The sequence below is a fragment of the Cynara cardunculus genome, unplaced genomic scaffold, assembly GCF_001531365.2.
Source record: "Cynara cardunculus var. scolymus isolate 2C unplaced genomic scaffold, CcrdV1 Un_Scaffold_3692, whole genome shotgun sequence".
Lineage (NCBI taxonomy): Eukaryota > Viridiplantae > Streptophyta > Magnoliopsida > Asterales > Asteraceae > Cynara > Cynara cardunculus.
In genome coordinates this window covers 19178-37949 of record NW_020201578.1, presented here as the reverse complement: position 1 = coordinate 37949, position 18772 = coordinate 19178, and the positions used below count along the sequence as shown (strand labels likewise).

The window sequence follows — 18772 nt, the reverse complement described above, 5'->3', positions numbered from 1 at the left end:
CTCATGTTCCACACTACAGTAGTCCGCATGACGTCTACGTAAGAGCATTTATTTTTGTCGATGTTTTAATTTGCACGTTAACAATTACATAAACAATAAATTTATATTGGATGTCGTAGCATCAGCCTCCGATGACGCATGCGGCCACATATATACCGGATGATTTTCCATCCATGGATGCGGTAAATATGTTTAAGGTTTTATTAATTTTAATTTAATAATTAACAAGTGTATTAAAAAAATTAATTTTTATTGGATTGTGCGTAAACAGTACATACCGGCGCCCTACACCCCAATGGATACGGTAAATATGTTGTGGCTTCATAATGTTTTTATTTATGAAGTCAATAATTAAATTAGATAATTTTTTTATTAATTTTTGGCTTGTGCGGACACAGTTTATGTCGCAGCAGCAACCTCCGTTGGATGCTGCGGCATCTACACAAAAAAGAGAGGATGACACCGTGCCTAACCTGCCTGCAAAGCGAATGACCAAGAAATCGCGATGGCTCTCGTCTCCTTGGACCACATTTGTAAAGGGTAAAAAGGATAAGAAGGTCGTTGACGAAGAGGCAAGCGTCGCACAGTTGTATGACTCCGGTCGGTTAACCTCGGTTAGGTTAACGACGCTCCCGTATATGGAGGCTGACGTGGAGTTTTGGGGACAACTGTTGGGCAAGCTAGGTTCAGGCTATTTGGGAAACGACATATGAGAATTACACAAATTTGTATAAGTTGAAAAATTCATTTTTTTCACATTTAATTATATTTGATCCATTGTTCTGTATTTTTAGCATCTTGATGCATGGACCATCTATCTTCTCCGACAGAGACGACCAACAGACCGTTGGACCATCATGCCGCCTTGTTGGATACCAAATTTATCCACCGAAGGGCTTGGGCCTAGGTCACAGAAGATGTGGGGCGATGGTACACGCGAGCCATTTCCGTCATGGCGAGACGTCGACCGGGTCGGTAGAATACGGCTTCAATTATTTTCCGTACATAAGATATTTTATTTATCAATTGTTATTCACAACTTATTTTTCCAGGTATTCATTCCAATTAACATACCGAATGCTCATTGGGTGACCGGGGAGCTTGACCTGAGGTCATGGCATTTGACCGTATACGATACTTGTCCGCCGCATATGTTCAACAAAGAGATCATTGGAATCATCCACACGCTGAAGCAGTCCCTCCTCGAATTCATGTTAGCAATAGAATATTATGTAAGGGTCGTGGACCAAGTTAACATACCCACTGTTAAAGTATTTTATTCGGGCGACACGCCACGACAGACGGGACCGCTCGGCGATTGTGGAGTTTTCTACTGCATGTTTGTTGAGCAATTGTCGCAAGGACTAGAGGTCAATTGTGATACGCCTACCGACGTTCAGGCAATGATGTTTTTTCAACGTATGGCATCGATATTGTATTCAACGCGTTTTGCTTAATCCAAATAATAAATTTATTCCTTGTAAATGACATTGTTTGCACTATTTTATGAAATGTTCTTCGATAATAAGAAAGTGTGAATGACTATTATCCTACAATCGCCTTGATGAACAACACCATCGCAATCACAAAAAAAGATATTCAACTTATCGCCAACATCGTCCTTAACAGGCAAAGTACAATACATTTTAAAAGATCGAAACAATAACTTTGACAACAAGTTTTTTACCCGATAATACTAAATTTTGTCATGCGGATAGAGTTCCTTAATTCTTTCTATTGCTTTTGTCTTTTTTTCAATGTCCTCTTCATTCCACCTAATGTGTCTTCCAGTCTCCCTGCATGCAAGCTCGAACCATGCCTCGTGGTTCAGGTTTTCCGTCTCTTTGATTTTCTTTCGTGTATCAGCAATCCAGCACTGTTGTTGCTTAATATGTTGTTTTGCATCAACAATCCATCTCGTCCGCTCGTTCATCTCATGTTCAATCTTCTCCTTTTTTGAACCAAGGTCCGCACGTTTTTGCTGTAGTATATCAAATTTAAGTTCGTATTCCTTGATAGCCTCTCTCACATCATCGGGCATTTTTTCAGGTAGTTGACTTTTCCACCATTCTTCTCCAAGCCTCTCCCACTCCTCATTCGTTGTTGAAACTTTAAAATTACAACTGGACGAGCTTCCGTCCATTGTTATAAAGAAAACAGGAAAACGTAGCCAGTAATATGTCCTCTACCAACAACTTTATAGGAACATTTGACACCAACAAAGAAGCTTATATTTTTATTGCAAAATAATGTCAAAAATAAATAAAAACTTCGGCCTATCGCCCCTGAGGGTAGAGTCACCAAAGTCGAGGCAAAAGGAGGCGATAGTACATTGGTACTGTTTTTGGTCAGGGTTTCAGGACGACTCTTGTAAGCTTTATGTCAGCAACGATTTAACAACTCATAGACGATTTAACAACTCATAGCTTTATGGCAGATGCATGACTGAAATTTGTAAAAAAATAACCTTAACTTTATGCATTTTGTAAGCATTTTTGACCCTTCTCAGAGACCAATCCAGATTCTATTTTCTAAATCAAAGTTGTAGGTTGGTAGCACACGAGTATATTAGTTTTGGAATCGTCTCATTTGGATCATCCATCTATTTTATATGAATTTTAGAAAACTGCATATTAAAAACGAAAAGTGTGCAAACAACCTAAAAAAAGTCCATTGGTATTCCATGATTCGTTAAACACTAAAACAAGTCCATAATTGAACAAATAAAAATGGCTCGCCCTTAGGGTAGATTCACCAAAATCGAGGCAAAGAGTGGGGGCGATAGTACATTGATAGGGTTATAGTTCAGGCTTTTCCAGGATGAATCTTGTAAGCTTTATTGACGAATCTTGACAGGGACGATTTAACAAGTCATGCCAGGTTACAGTCTGGATTTGACCACACCATACCAGCTAATAACTCGTAGGCTGTGACAGTGCATTGGTAGGTTCACGGGTCAGGGTGCCAGGACGAATCTTGTAAGCTTTATGTTAGGGATGATTTAACAAGTCATGCAGGTTAATGACCGGATTTGACCACACCATGCCAGCTACTAGACCAATATTTTATAAATCGTAAGGCCCGATAGTGTATAAAAGGGATGCGCTGTGAAATCATATATCACAACTTCATATCAAATTCGATACAAGTACTTGTCCCGATAGTACAAGTACTTGGACGTCATTGCACTGTAACGCAATCCAGGGAAGTGAGATTGTGCCCATCTAGCATAGCCAACTTTCTCATGATATTGAGCGACTCTAGGTAGACTGTGCCGCATCAAATCCATAGTAGCTTCAAAGTCCGACAACCGGTAAGCTTTGCATGCCTCCCAAAACATCCACCGTTTCCTTTTCTCTTTAGTAGAGTTTAGGCAGAGGTTCTGGCTCAGATGCAGACAACAAAGTCTGTGGTGCGCAGAAGGAAATACAGTTCGTATGGCCAGGTTGATAGAGGCAGCCCTATCGGTGACAAAGGTTAAATTGGGCACGTCACCGATAAACTGCCTAAGCTTACGTAAAAACCATGTCCATGACGGGCCACTTTCTGTCTTCCCCACTCCCATTGCAATGGGTACGATACCATTGTTTCCATCCATGTCGACCGCTAAGAACATGGTGCCAACGTACGGCCCCTTCAGATGGGAACCGTCCATTATAAGAAGCGGTCTCATGTGTCCTAGAAAAGATCGAATCTGCAGATGAACGAGATTAAAAATGTAATTTCAGAACATAAAATTATGACAATAATTATAAAATATGACAAAATTATTACCGAACAACCGAATGCGACAAACAACAAGTCGAATCGTCCAAGTGGATCAAGAACGATCTCTGTCACAGTCCCCGGATTTGCTAGCTTCAGATTGTGACAATAAACTGGGAATAGGTTAAACGACGATTCCGGGGTCCCCCTCAATAGTTGCAAGGCATACATTTTTGCTCGCCATGCTTGGTGGTAGGAGATGCTAATATTGAACCGTTGGTTCACATCTTCCATGATTTCTTTACCACAGTACACTCTCCTACAATCCTTTAAACTGCCTGCCAGTATATGACCCAAAACCTTTTTATTCGCATTACGGTGGTTTGGGTGCACTTGGGACCTTGAACATGTGTGTTCATCGTGGAGCTTCCGTACCTGAAAAATACTGGTACCATCGATGGAAACAGCCATCAAACGCCAATCACAGTCCGAATCTGAGTGACACACCACCTCGTACCAGTGTTTGGAAGATTTCTTTACTTTCATCTGAAAGTTTTCATGGACGCACTTTAATCCCACTACGAGCTTAAATGTTTCATTCGAGTCAAAGGTTTGTAGAACTTTGACATGGGATGTAGGCTGGTAGGAAATGTTTCCCTGTCTACTTTTGATAACTAGGTCTGGACAAGGTGGTGGGTCGGGCATACCCCAAAAACTATTCCTTACCGGCTTGATATCTTCAGAATCGGAGTTATCGTCGTCTTCGGGTACGTTCAAAATTTCGGCAGCAACAGAAACATCTTCTGCGATATCTACCTCCCATAATGGTTTTGACAGTTCGGGAGACCGAATCGGGTACGGGTTGGGAGACTGCATCGGAGGCATGTTCAAGTCTTGAACAAAATAACTGTCAGGTTCAACGGTACTTTTTTGTTCAAGATATGAATTTCCCGCGCCATCGTAAGGGAAGAAGGTGCTTCGATTTTCACCACTTCCACCACTAGGGAAGAAAGTGCTCTGATTTACACCAGGAGCACAACCAGTAGGGAAGAGTGTGCTTAGACCATATGGGTTTGCACCGCTAACGTCGGGGAAGAGTGTGCTTACAGCACTGGGGTAAAAAGTGTTTGGACCGCCCGGGTTTGCACTTGATGGATTTCCTCCATAACCTTCATTGTCGACCACATATAGTGTCAACATTTCTGGTGAAGTTTGACAAATGGCATTGTGGAGGATTACCACATCATCATCGTCCATAAATTGATATAACGTATTCGTTTTAAAAAATAAATTGAAAGGACCACGTAAACTTAACTTTTTCATCACACGTTTGACGACCCCAGAATACGTTATTAGCGAAGACAAACGTATTGCACATGTGGGAAAGGTTATCAGAAGGTACTCTAAAACACCATTTATATCTTGGAATAAACCGCCACTTCGAAGATACACACAAATATCATCATTTTGACGTGATTTCATGTTTTGTGATAGTTGATTGTGTTTAATGGGTTAAGGGTTGTGAGAGTAGAATATATGAGAAGAGAAATGAAAGGGAAGGTGTGAAAAATTATGATGTAGGAGGTTGGTATTTATAGTGAAATTGGAGGTAGAAAAAAAAGAAAAAAAGAAAAGAAAATAGAGGTCAAATTTCGTAAATCAGATATTATATTTGATTTACGAAACACAAAACAGATAAAAATACCAAAAAAAGGTTAAAAACACAACTTAAATAGCGTATCAGTTTTATTAAAAATACCAAAAAAAATATAAAAAAATATTAAAAGGCTGGATCGCCCCTGGGGTAGATCTGACAACCTGGATTGCCTCCTAGGGCGAGGTTAAAACCCGGTCTTCGAGGTGAACAGTAATCTCGACTTTTAAGAATTTTTTTAGAATTCTATTGGGGATCGCCCTAAAAAAGTACGGATCACCCCATATGTGTACGGATCGCCCTATGGGTAGATCTGGGTGGTCAAAAATGCAAAACCTCTAAAAATTGGTTATTTTGTGGCAAAAGGTAGTATAAAATGGTTATTTTAATAAAAATCCCTTGTATTAGACCATAATTTAAAAGACAAATGGAAAGAACCAAGTGTTGCTCCACAGGGAAAGTAACCTTTGTTTGGATAGGTGACTTTGGTGGCAAAAGGCTCTGTATTTTTCCAAGGATTCATTGCAAATCAACATCCGAGGGGATTATCTTCATCAAATTGGGGTCTATCACTCCTCTCTTTATCCAAATTGTTCTCCCTGATGCTTTTTGGAAAGGATTGACCTTCCTTTTGTTGTTCTTGTACCTTAAATGATTCTTCACCCTCAAAAATTTTCTTTCCTTTGTCCTTGGTTGCCAAGGCTACAAAACATAATCCTCCACAGTCATTCCCTCGACACCTTACCCTGCCTCATGGATACCAATCTCAATCTCAGGTTATAGTTAAAACAAAAGGGGATCCTGCAAAAGAGTTTCAGTGGCATCTAACGCCAGTGGCATCTAACGCGTCCATAAGCACTTAATTAATGGATCATAGGTTTTTGTTGTGGTTTGGGATTTTTATCACCATAGAGGTGGAAATAAATGGTGGCTTGGGAATAGCCTTGGGATAGGGGATTTTGGTGGTAAAAGGGCATTTCTCAACAGTAGGTGCTATAATAGGAGGAGGGGTTTTAGGTACCTCGGTGATATCGTCAACACTAATAAAGGAAGATGCGAAACTAGAGGTGCTATCGGTGTAAGAGGTGTTAGTGCGTTTCCTCTTGGTCGATATTTGGGCTGATTCAGAAACAAAAAATAGCGGATCTTCTTTCTTTATGCCCTATGTTTTTGGTTGTGTACGCATGCTTCATTTTCGAGGCTGGACTGGTGGTTCTTGTTCAGGGCTTGGTACTGGTTCTTCGACAGGAGTGTGGATTAATCTCTTCGATCACACTGTTTAGTTCTAGCCATGGTGGATTTGTGAATGATAGAGAAACTTGCACAATAATTTAAGGTAAGAGTCTGACAGATTTGTCGCTGAGGTGATGGTGAAGGACGAAGAAGACAAAAATGGCAGAAAGAGTTGTGCCCTTGATGTACGGTTATCCAAATTTGAGCCAAAACCATAAACAAACATTTTGTTTTCAAAAAGCATCTTTTATTTTGATTTAAAAAAATTGAAAAAGCTTGAAAAGATGGATTTTTGACCCCAAATGATAACCTACTCCTGCCATAGAAGGATCTAAAAAGGTGTTGTAGACTATGATTGATAGTCGTCTGATGTGTTAGACATGTCAGATGGATCCAATGTGTATTGCTGCAACATTACTTTTTCTTTCATATTCAACAATTCAACCATGCTACAACATAACATAAACAATGTTGCAACATACTTCAAGCGATCTTAGAATCTGAAAAGACATAACTTAAAATAATTAAAATACATGCTCTTAATTACTTATTTAACCTAATTAACTATTTACAATATAAATGGACTAATGAAAGTATATAATCATGGGCTTATGCTTTCATGGGGTGGATCAGCCTTACAAGGCTGTGAAGTATATGCTGCAGCATTGTAAAATACCTTTATATGTTGTCCATTGACCTTGAAAGTTCCTCCAGATTCAGGACTTATCAAATCAATAGACCCATAGGGATGGACTTTATCAATCACATAAGGACCATTCCATGTAGACTTAAGTTTTCTAGGGAATATTTTCAATCTAGAGTTGAATAAAAGCACTAGTTTTCCTTTTGTGAATTCTCTTGGAAGAATGTGCTTGTCGTGCCATCTTTTAGTTTTCTCCATATACAACTTGGAATTATCATAGGACTGGATTCTATATCATTTCATTTCACATAATTAAAGTTTCCTTGATTGGCCAACATGTAAGTTCGTATTTAACTCTTTTATGGCCCAATATGCTTTATGATCAAGTTCTAAAGGCATGATCTCCCAAATACTAAACGGTATGGAGACATCCCACTATGAGCATTGAAAGCGGTCATGTAAGCCCATAATGCATCATCAAACTTAGATGCTCAATCCTTTCTATGTGGCTTAAATACCTTTTCTAGACCACCTTTTATTTTTCTGTTAGACAACTTAGCCAAACCATTTGCTTGGGGGTGATAAGTTATATCAACTTTATGCTTAATGTTGTACCTCTTAAGGACTCCCTAAAACAGATTATTAACAGAATGAGTGCCCTCTCCACTAATTAGTGCATGGGGGTATCAAATTTAAAGGCATCTCATTCCTTTAGGAAATGGAGCCACTTCTTTGACAATCATTGTACCTTATTGGAAAATTGTGGACATCTTGAAATAGAGTAGGACAATAAAATTCAAATTTCAATACCGTGGTTATTGTCCTATGTTTTCCAAAGTGGCCTCTATATGCTGCAGAACACCAGTGATGCAACACAACAGGTACTTCAGATTCTGGTATGCATCTTCTGAGCACTTGATCTCCTCCAATCTTGAACAAAAAAAAAATGGATCATCTTATAAGTAGGACTTGGAATCATGCAAAAAAATTATTTGGTTTAGTTTCCAAGAACTTAGGTGGTAAGATTCCAGTAGCTAAATAATTCGATATTAAAAGTTTTTCATTAGGAAAACTTACAAAATATATTAATAAGATCCAAGTTGCTATCAAAATTTTCAAGTCTAGACAAGTAATCAACAACTTGTATCTATGTTCCTTTCCTGTCTAAGTTTCCAAATCAAATTCCTATAACAAAAGAATCCATCTTAATAGTTTTGGCTTTGCATCTTTCTTGGAGATGAGGTACTTGATGGCAGCATGATCATTATGAACTATAACCCTTGTCCCATCAAGTAGGCTATGAAATTTTCAAATGCAAATACAACAGCCAAAAGCTCCTTCTCAATAGTAGTGTAATTAATGTGAGCTCCTTAAAGTTTTTCTAACATAGTATATAGTATGATTTTTTTTCTTTTTCTGACCTAACACAACTCCTACTGCCCATTCACTAGCATCACACATGAGTTCAAAAGGTTCTTTTCGATAAGTGGAAATAATTATTGGTGCAGAAATCAAAGCCAAATTTGAATGCATCTCTACATCCGTCATTAAAATCAAACTTTTGGTCTTGCTGCAGCAATAAGAAAAGAGGTATAGAAATTTTTGAAGAGTCTTTTATGAACCTTCTATAGAATCATGCATGTCCAAAAAAGCTTATAATTCCCTTAATAATGGTTAGTTTTTGAAGTTTCTCAATAACTTCTAACTTTGCCTTATCAACTCAATCCTTGTTTTTGAAATTAGGTGTCCTAACATCATGCCTTCTTTTTACCATAAAATGGCACTTCTCCCAATTCAACACCAAATTAGTTTCCTTTCACCTTTTAAGGTTTTGTTCCAAGTTTTTGAACATTGTTCATAGGAGGTCCCATAAACAGAAAAGTCATGCATCAAGATATCCATGTAGTTTTCTAACATGTTAGAAAATATGGACATCATACATCTTTAAAATGTGACAAGGGCATTGTACAAGCCAAAAGTCATCCACCTAAATGCAAAAGAATCATAAGGATAAGTGAATATAGGCTTTGTAGGCTATATACGCTAAAATTATTTGGATAGACTCAAGCTTTTGTCACAAAATTAACTTCATCGACGCTTGAGAAAATTATTTTACAATCCATCTTCATAAGCAACTCAGCCAAAGATGATTGATCAATTTTTCAGAAGATCATAACTTTTTCTTGCACCTTTAGAATTATCACTGAATGTCATAGAGGGAGTTATTTCAGAGACATAGTTTTAAGTAGGGATTAGATTCTAGTCATATGCCTTGAACATCATTTGTCCAAGTACCATATTTGTTTATGACCTTGTCCTGCAACCACAAAGAAAATCATTTATTTATTGGGTCCTTTTTGGTTAGAAATGTAATGAATTTTAAATAATTATTCTAAGGTTATATCATATGGATATGATAAGGTCTCAAAATTTCACAGAGCATGAGGATATTGGGAAGGAAACTTTTGTTCGGATTAAATAAAAAATATGATTTGTCTAAGGAATTTGCAGCAGCTTTTACTTTTCTAACAATAAAAAATCTTTAGGACTAGATAAATTTCCTATTGGATTTTGAGGGAGATCTGATGGACTCACAAAAACACATCTCTAAGTCCGAGCCTCCCTATTTTCTCGATTTTGAGATTTTTGTTCGGATAATTTTACAAATTTCTTTATAAAAAACTATTTTTCACTAAGAATTGGATGCTTTCAGAAGATAAGTTGGAAAGAAAGAAGAAAGGAATTTTAAGGAGGGATAAAAAAAAGATTATTGGTCAACATAGGTAAAATGATTTGACATAACACATAGATTTTGGATAGTTTGGATGAGAGAGAATATCTTAACCAAGTTATGATTGTTTGTCATTTGAAAACCAACTAATGAATCGGCCTTAATGGAAAATTGGTTCCATTCTTTTCACAATCGTTTTTTTCTATTTTAAAAAATATACACATATCCATATGAAGATACTCATGAGATTTATCATCACAGGATTTAGATGGATGAGAGAAATTGTGTACCTTATTGTATGGCTCAGAACTTTTAGAAGAAGATGGAGATTCAGAAGTAGAGACAGTGGGGATTCATAGAATCGATAGCTCATAAGTTCGGCCATCATGCATAGATGTGCTTTTTCACCTTCTTCATTCCTGGAGGATGGGGAAAAGGAATCCACCCAGTCATGTTTTTTTAGACATTATTTTTAATGTTTTGACTACTAATAAGAAGATTTAGAGGATCTAGAAGATTAATACGAAAGAGGATGGAGAGTCATTATCTTCGAAAGTAGAAGTCATTGAAAAAGTTGTTTATAGAATTAAACAAACTGCTCTAATACCATTTGTTGGTCCCAGATGGGTTAATGACTTATACTACAAGTATTTGTAGAAGGAGGTTGAATACGAATACAAATACAACAAATTTTCACTTTTAGTTCTGTATTTTTATTAAAGCCAGTGAATTACATAATTGTTGTGGAAGCTAGAAAAGTAAGGCCTGACCTAAACAATTTGATTGGTTAAAAAATTTTCTTACAGAGAAATATTGACAGAATATAAGAAGGTACTCTTTCAGATCTAAAGAACTGAGAGAGTCTTCAGAGATTAAGGCGCCGATTTGCAAGAATTTACACATAGAAATTCTTCAAAAGGGCAAGTTGCATATGATCTAGAGAACGCCTTTTATAACAGTTCATGCATTTAATGTAGCAATGTGACTTCAAAGTGTGTCTTCATTTGATTTGTTGATCCATTTGCACTTTTCATATCAGCCATTTGATATGATGTAGACATTTGTTGTTATAACTCATTCTTTTCTATGTAGAGTGAATAGTAAATGAAGTATGATACAAATAAAATAGTACTTTTGAACTTGCTTGGTTTGTGGTGCTGAGCATGTTCCATACCAGGATATGGGTTGAAGACTTGATTGCATAGTTTTCTCATCTCTTCATCCATGATTTTTTGTGCAGAGTGAACAGTAAAGTAAGTAAATATTACTTACTTTGTCTGACATGTTGAACATGTTTCCACACTTTAACTAGAGTTGGTAAAAGAAACTTGGTCCCAAAGTCTTCATTTCAAATCGGCTTACCAGATAGTATTTATCAAACTATCTGACTTGTCTATCTTTTGATCTTCTATAGGCTAGATGATAAATCCAATCCACTTTGATGTCTATCTAACTTCACTTCAACCAGTTTTCGATTTTGTTGAAGGCATTTTGCTTGATCAAATATTACAATGGAAATCCTATTTGAAAGTAGGAATGGGTATCTGAATTACAAGGTGTATTTCGGACACATATGATCTTCTATAGGCTAGATGATAAATCCAATCCACTTTGGTGCCTATCTAACTTCACTTCAACTAATATTCGATTTTGCTGAAGGCATTTTGCATGATCATATATTACGATGAAAATCCTATTTAAAAGGATGAATGGGTATCTGAATTACAAGGTATATTTAGGATATACCAAACATGTCCTTCTCAATTTTGGATCCTAACATATCAGATCCTACACAAATCAGATCCTCTAACATTTCGGACCCTCTTTATGTTTTGGATAGTAGGCAATAACTTGAAATCTTTAAACTTTCTAAGTGTTCTATTGGATGTTATTATGTGTTATCATCAAATCCAAATAGTTGAGTCCAACAATATCTAGTTTGGGTTGGCATTTATTGGGCAAACGTTTGAATTGTTTATTTTTAATCCATCTCGTCTTGCATATCAAGTTTGGATTGCTAATTATTAGGCACACATTATGATTGTTTATCATTAATCTGTGATTGTCTTGTATATCTAGTTTGGGTTGCTAGTTGTTGGACAAATGTTAGGATTGTTTAAGTTCAACTTGGAAACATTTGATTTACAACATTTATGTAACTTTAGACAGAAGTACGAGAGGATGCCAATTCTTATCCTCCCGTAGATTCAGACATATGGACGCAGGCAGCAAGCAGGAGAAAGAAAGGTCACCTATTTGGCTTCAGGTACAATGTAGATCTCTGATATAGGTTGCATCAACGTGGGTTATGTAGTTGCACCGACGCTTCTGGTAGTAGCTCTTCTGTTGATGCTTGGGTCTGTTCTATTTTCTTAAGTTTATATTTTCTTATATTTGTAGGTTGAGGCTTTAGAGGCACTAGGTGAAAAGTTGAAACGTCAGGACAAAGAAAGGACAGAGGAAAGTAGGAAACAAATGAAAGAGTTGTGGGAGATGGTTGCCAAGTTCCCCGGTCTTAGTTTCCGTTGAGTGATCCTGGGTTTGAGTAGGCTGTTACATATGGTGTGTAGAGATGTTCGCCGATTGAAACCCATTGGATTTAACTGGATCCGATACGATCCAGTCATCCAATGGATGTTGGATTTTTTTCATCTGATACAATCCAATTAACATTGGATATCCGATCCAATCCAATCCAATCCAATTGTATGCCAACAATCCAATCCAATTAATATTAAAAAGTATTTTTAATGGTGATGTTGGGTTTGTTTACCATGTATGCCCAACAATCCGTCACTTGGTTACTTATTTTTATTGATGGAATTAATATATTCGTTTGATCTCCAAGGTTAAACAAGTCATCAAAAGTATGAAAAACCAGCACATCATTGTTTCAATCAAGTAATATATGTTAAAACAATAAATGATTTTCATTTACATCAACATACACAAATGTACGTTACATAGTATGTTAACATACATTAACATATAGATATTAACTTTTAATTTGATGATATAACTTACATTTTTCCCCTGCTTAAATGAGGTTTTTTTTTTAACTCAAATAGCCTTTAGTAAAAGAATAACAACAAAAATAGCCTAAAAATACATTTTTTTACAAAAATAATCACCCAATCCTCCTTTCTCAAGGACAAATATGAAATGGCCCACCTAGGAGACAAAAAGCAACACTGATGTGATTGACATGTCACCGAAGTGATAAAAGCTGTCGACGACAGCACCACTGTCAGACCGATTCGTGTAGGGCAAGGATGACTGTATGACTTAGCATGAAAGAGTCCACCGGCCACCACCCCAATATGCCTTGACCCCTTTTGCTCATTGCTAATGTAATTCCTTCGCGATACTTAATTACTTTGACTATTATTTTGTTTTTACCACCTTCAACACAATTATATATACCGATTTTTTCCACCGTCAAACTAAAATCAAACATACAATTTTAAATATTCAACAACCACTTTCACCGTCATTGTCCGCTGTGGACCGCCATTTACTGTCGTTGACCATCGTTCCATGTCGCTCACCGTTATTGACCATCATTCACCGCCATTTACTATCATTAACCGCCGCTCACCACCATTGCCTGCCGTTGACCGTCATTTGACTGTCGTTCATCATGAATTACTTTCTTACATTAAACGAATAATACATTTCATTACATTCTAATTTGGATTTATTTGTAATTTTTATATTATATGTAACCTCGTTATATTATCTACTAAGGAAATTATTATCAAGCACTTGTGACAATAAAATCAAAGTATAGAGACTATAAAAACAATTTTGACGAAATTTGGGTATCAAAAAACAGACTACAAATGTTTAGGAGAACTTGTTTATGTTATTGGCTCGATATCTGATCAACACATGGAGACCCGATTTTCATGCATATTACAAATGCAGGTTGAGGAAGACTTGCAAAATGCATTGTATTTTAATTTTGGAGGATACTATTTACGTTTTGGGCAGGAAGAATTCTTCCTTGGTATCGCTATGCGATTTGGCCAGAAAAAACCGACGTTATCGGAGATATTAGAGCAGTCCTTTAAAAAAGGGTTTTAGACATTGATGAAGATGACCCCGTATGCATAGAATGATCTTAACCGAGCATTCACTAACTTTAAATTTATAAAACTTCCAGATGATGGTGCAGTATGTATTTTGCTTTTAGCGGGGTTGGATTTATAGGTAACAAGAGAAACAATATAGTTTCCAAGGAATTGCTACGGTTAGTTGATGATTTGGATGCATGGAATAGGTATTTTTCATTTATTGTCAATATAATTGTATTACATAGATTTAAATACGGAATGTCATTAACTTTGTTACATAACAGTTATCCATGGGTAATCATTTACGGGTGCCCATATACAAGCAACTTAGGGGTGCTTTGGTTAAACGCGGAAAAATTCACAAGGAAAAAACGTAAGATGTCTAAAAATACAGTGAAGTATAAAATACATAGATTCATGTACGCATTCAAGGTAACTTTTAAATGAAATTGTTTACTAACTGTTATTTTAAATTAATTTTTTTAATAATTGTTATTTTAAATTAAATTATTTACTAAATGTTATTTTAAATTAATCGTCTAGATATGGATATTGGAAATATTTCTACATGCTTCATTTTCTTACAATTTACAGACCAAGAAAGTGCTCCCCGGGCATGAGCCTGGCAATGCACAAATGCGTTATTGTGGCCTGACTATATGAAGTACATACAGTTCGATGAAATCTAGGATGTGAGTTTGACCAACTTATTTTGAGTAATTTACATTATTAACTATAATTAAATATTGAAATAAATAATATATTTAGGAGAACTTGCTTCCACAAGCTAGGTTGACACCTACGGATGCAGAGTTGGAGTGTTCCTGGTGGAGGGATAATTGTTATTATTTTAAGGGGATTGCATACAAACTGCCTGGTATATTGACTTCGTCACCGTCATGATCATCGGTTGATATGATGAGTTATGTTGAAAAAATAACCGTCATATTCAGGTAACACTTGAACTTGTTAACAATGCACATTAAAACGTCTTAGAGTAGATTAAGAGCATAGTTGATACCATGACGATAGATATTTTAAGTATTTATTTGTCATTATTGGATTTTGTTTGGTTAATTTGTTATTTACAGTTATATGTTTAGCATCATGGTGATCAGCCTGTAAATGATCAAAAGTTTAAACAACAAAATGATCTGGTTCAGTCAATTTCAACCCTCAAAGATGACGATATTGGTCCAAATCTTGACGCCCAAAATTTTGATGATGGGTATCATCCGAAATTTATTTCCGAACCCAATTATTTTGATAACCTTATGTTGCCCGAGAAAAGCATTAGGTTCCTGGGTCTCAAATTGAACTCTACATTTACGGTGTTATAAGATTTGACATCTATGTATAAGGTGTTGAAGCGGATGACCGAGCCTAACATCTTGAAATTATATAGGAGTAATTAGTTAGATGGATGCAAAATAGCTCCCTTTGCAGAGAATATAAACAAACATGTGTGATATTGTAGCAAGAAACAACCATGATATTATAACATCCCATCATCAAGTTCTTATTGGGATGGGTATCGGGGGAACCCTTGTTAGTGAAGTAACCATTGGTCAACAAAGGATAATTTATAATAGAAATTATTATCGACGATATAAGGAAAACAGCAGTAGAACAACAAGTGTTTGAGCACACGTAAGCGCTCAACCCTTGAGAAGTACCATTGAGACCACAGGAATGCAAGATGTCGTCGGTCGAGAAGGAACTCCACAAATATGTTTAGGTTTGACCCAAGAAAATTTCATCGATAAAAACAATGCCTTATAATACCATTTTCAAATATTTTGTAAACCTTGTTTATTGTTAACAATTTTGGCATTCAAATGTGATTGTGTGTGTGTATAGGGTTGATTTCACATGAAACCAACCTTGATGACACCCCCTCAAACTGTGTGTTTCGATTCACCCTGTTGATCCTGGATTTTCTTTTCTAAGGCTTGGTATCCCAAACCTATTAAAAATAGAGCACATATATAAGGCGGTATAAAACACATGGCAGTTCATAAAGCTCACAATAGATATACATACCTAGTCAATCATCTGAATCCAAAACCTCTCTGGGATCCATACTGGACGGTGTAATTTAATCCGTGAGAATTCTTCACCATCCTATTGATGAGCACCGGGATAGGCCTATGTTATGGCCTAGTCATGTGCAACGCACATCCAATCTGAGTACCTATTCTGCATGGCTTTGGTCCATAAATCACGAACCATGTCATCCCGCTCTGGTTCCCACTGGAATTTAGCCTACATACACAATATTTATATCAATGTAAAAACAATAACCTTATATGTATAACTACATTAAAATGGTATACCAACCCAAAAGCATTGGAACATCAAGTCGCGGGCTTCTTGAAGGACTTCCTTCCATCTATGCCATGGACCAACAAAGGAAGATCTGAATATAGTCATCATCTCCCGAATAACATGGCCATCTTTAAATCTGCATAATTAAGAAAATATATACAACACAAAAGAAATTCATATCATTTTATTATGTAATACAAGGTCTTATACCACATCTACTTACCCGTTGCCTAACAAAAAAAGATATGGTCGCTGGATCGGGTGACTAGGTGTCAACATCTTATTGTTGGGGCCTCTCCCCGACCCTGAACCTGTGGAAGCTGGTACCTCTATGGCCATTTCTTGTTCATCTAAATCTTAAAGGGCGGTCTCTGTGAACTACACAACGTCATCGGCGCGCGGGTCGCCAAGCCCACCAGCAGAGTTGCTACCCCTAACAGACATGGGGCTACCGCGACTACAATGAACGCCTCTACTGCGCTCTGGCATGACATCTCCTGAAAAACAAACATTAGATTCTATCATGAAAAAAGATAATGACAAATCGTGATTATATGTACAATTATGAAATAAGCATACAAAAGACAAGCTACTCATCGAAAGAATGATCAGATAACATCGGTTCATCTTGATCATTTGAGTCATCATCTATGTCCTCAACTTCTGGTTTATCCTCGCTATCTTCATTTCCTGGTGTATTGTCGCCATCATCGTCTGATTCATCGCCACCTTCATCTTCATTAATATTATGAAGTACGTTTACCTTCCTTGTAGCAAGAAAAACATCATCGAGCTTGTTTCCCAATGCAAACGTCGTATGAGTTACCTTTTCGTTGATTTGAAAGAATTGTTCTCCATCCACATGATCATTGTTTTCAATATCGTTAATCATGTCAGACACTTCATATATGCCATGAGCCTTTGTCTTGACAACTGCCTACCAATCTTTCAAATCCTTTGTCATGGAAGGATATGAAGTATAGTAGACTTGTTCTACCTGTAATGCTAGAACGAACAGGTCATCGGATCCAAGTCTAGACTTATATTTGATGTCTACCAAATTGTGTTTAGGGTCAACTCTAACCCCCGAGGCAGTATCAAACCAAGTGCATTTGAACATGATAACCACCTGTCGTATTGAGCCATAATACTCCACAACTATAACATCATCTAACATTTCATAGAAGTCAGACTCACACACGTCATAGTAGGCCCACTATTATGGGTAACTCGACCGGATCCATATGTTACCATATAGAACTTGTAACCAATCACAAAGTATCACTGATGTGTGGTGGCATAATGGCCTAGTCTACGTGCTAGGGATTTTAATTGTTCATTTGAGTCGTTTAACTCGAACATGACCTATAAAAGAAGGCCACACGTAAGAAACACAAAACGTGAGTCATTGCATTATGTATATTAATACCAGGGGCCAGTATATATATATATATATATACTCACGTGGTGTGAAAACCAGTCATCAAACCTTTCCTCCCAAATTTTATCAAGTTCAACATCACCAATATTCAGTTCTGTTTGTTGAATCTTTTCATCAAAAGTGGACTTGAAAGGTTGAACTTCTACACAGTTGAACAAGACATATCTAAGGATAGTCTCCAGGTCATGTTCATTTAAGATTATCTATTTCCCACCATTCATGAATAGTGGACGAGATGGAACCTTCAATATGCTTAATCGATCGTTGGTCTCCGAACAACTAGGGATATTCGGGGCAAAGTTCCTTGACTCACGATTATGTCTTGTTTCTATTATTGGATCAAAATAGAGGGGTAGAAAGTTCATTTACAAGGTACGGCTCAATGATAGAGCCCTCAACCCTTGCTTTGTTTCAAACCATTCTCTTTAATGACCCAAGCTTCCTAAAGTGATGAAATACGTGTTAGGGACAGAAAGAGTGTTTTATATGAATATATTAAACTATATTTCAGTAAAATTAGGGACTCATCTCTCATAGAGATACATCAACCTATATTGGACCATATCACCATTTATAGATTCACGTGTCAAATGTATCACGAGGTGTTCCATTGAATCAAAGAATCCAGGCGGAAAGACCTTTTCCAACTTGCAAATTGTTTAAACAATACTTGTTTGCAATGAAACCATGTCATCTATGTGTAACCCCCATGAACATATCACACAAAATAATGTGCACAACTCCGTTATTGAATCCCATAATGACGTTGGTATCATCCCTCATAAAGCAATAGGAAACAATCTTTGCATAAACACATGACAATCATGACTCTTGAATCTATAAAAGCTAGAATATTCTAGGTTAACACAACTCCCTATATTTGAGGCATACCCGTCTGGAAACTTCAACTTCTTCAACCATGCACACACTTGTTTTACTTGTTGTTTGGTCAAACTGTACA

General features: G+C 36.8%; 1 protein-coding gene across 1 annotated transcript; it reads right to left on the bottom strand.

Annotated features, from left to right (window-relative positions):
* Positions 1–3133: 3133 nt before the first annotated feature.
* LOC112503734 lies at positions 3134–4962 on the bottom strand. The gene is made up of 2 exons (XM_025107728.1): positions 3775–4962; positions 3134–3694 (listed from the first exon to the last, which is right to left on the bottom strand). Exons 1-2 carry the CDS (start codon positions 4960–4962, stop codon positions 3134–3136), a joined length of 1749 nt encoding a protein of 582 aa, XP_024963496.1.
* Positions 4963–18772: the final 13810 nt, after the last annotated feature.

Coding starts and splice junctions, on each gene's coding strand:
- LOC112503734 (XM_025107728.1), bottom strand. CDS start 4,962: ATGGACGATGATGATGTGGTAATCCTCCACAATGCCATTTGTCAAACT. Junction 3,695..3,774: donor TTGTCGCATTCGGTTGTTCG/GTAATAATTTTG, acceptor GTTCATCTGCAG/ATTCGATCTTTTCTAGGACA.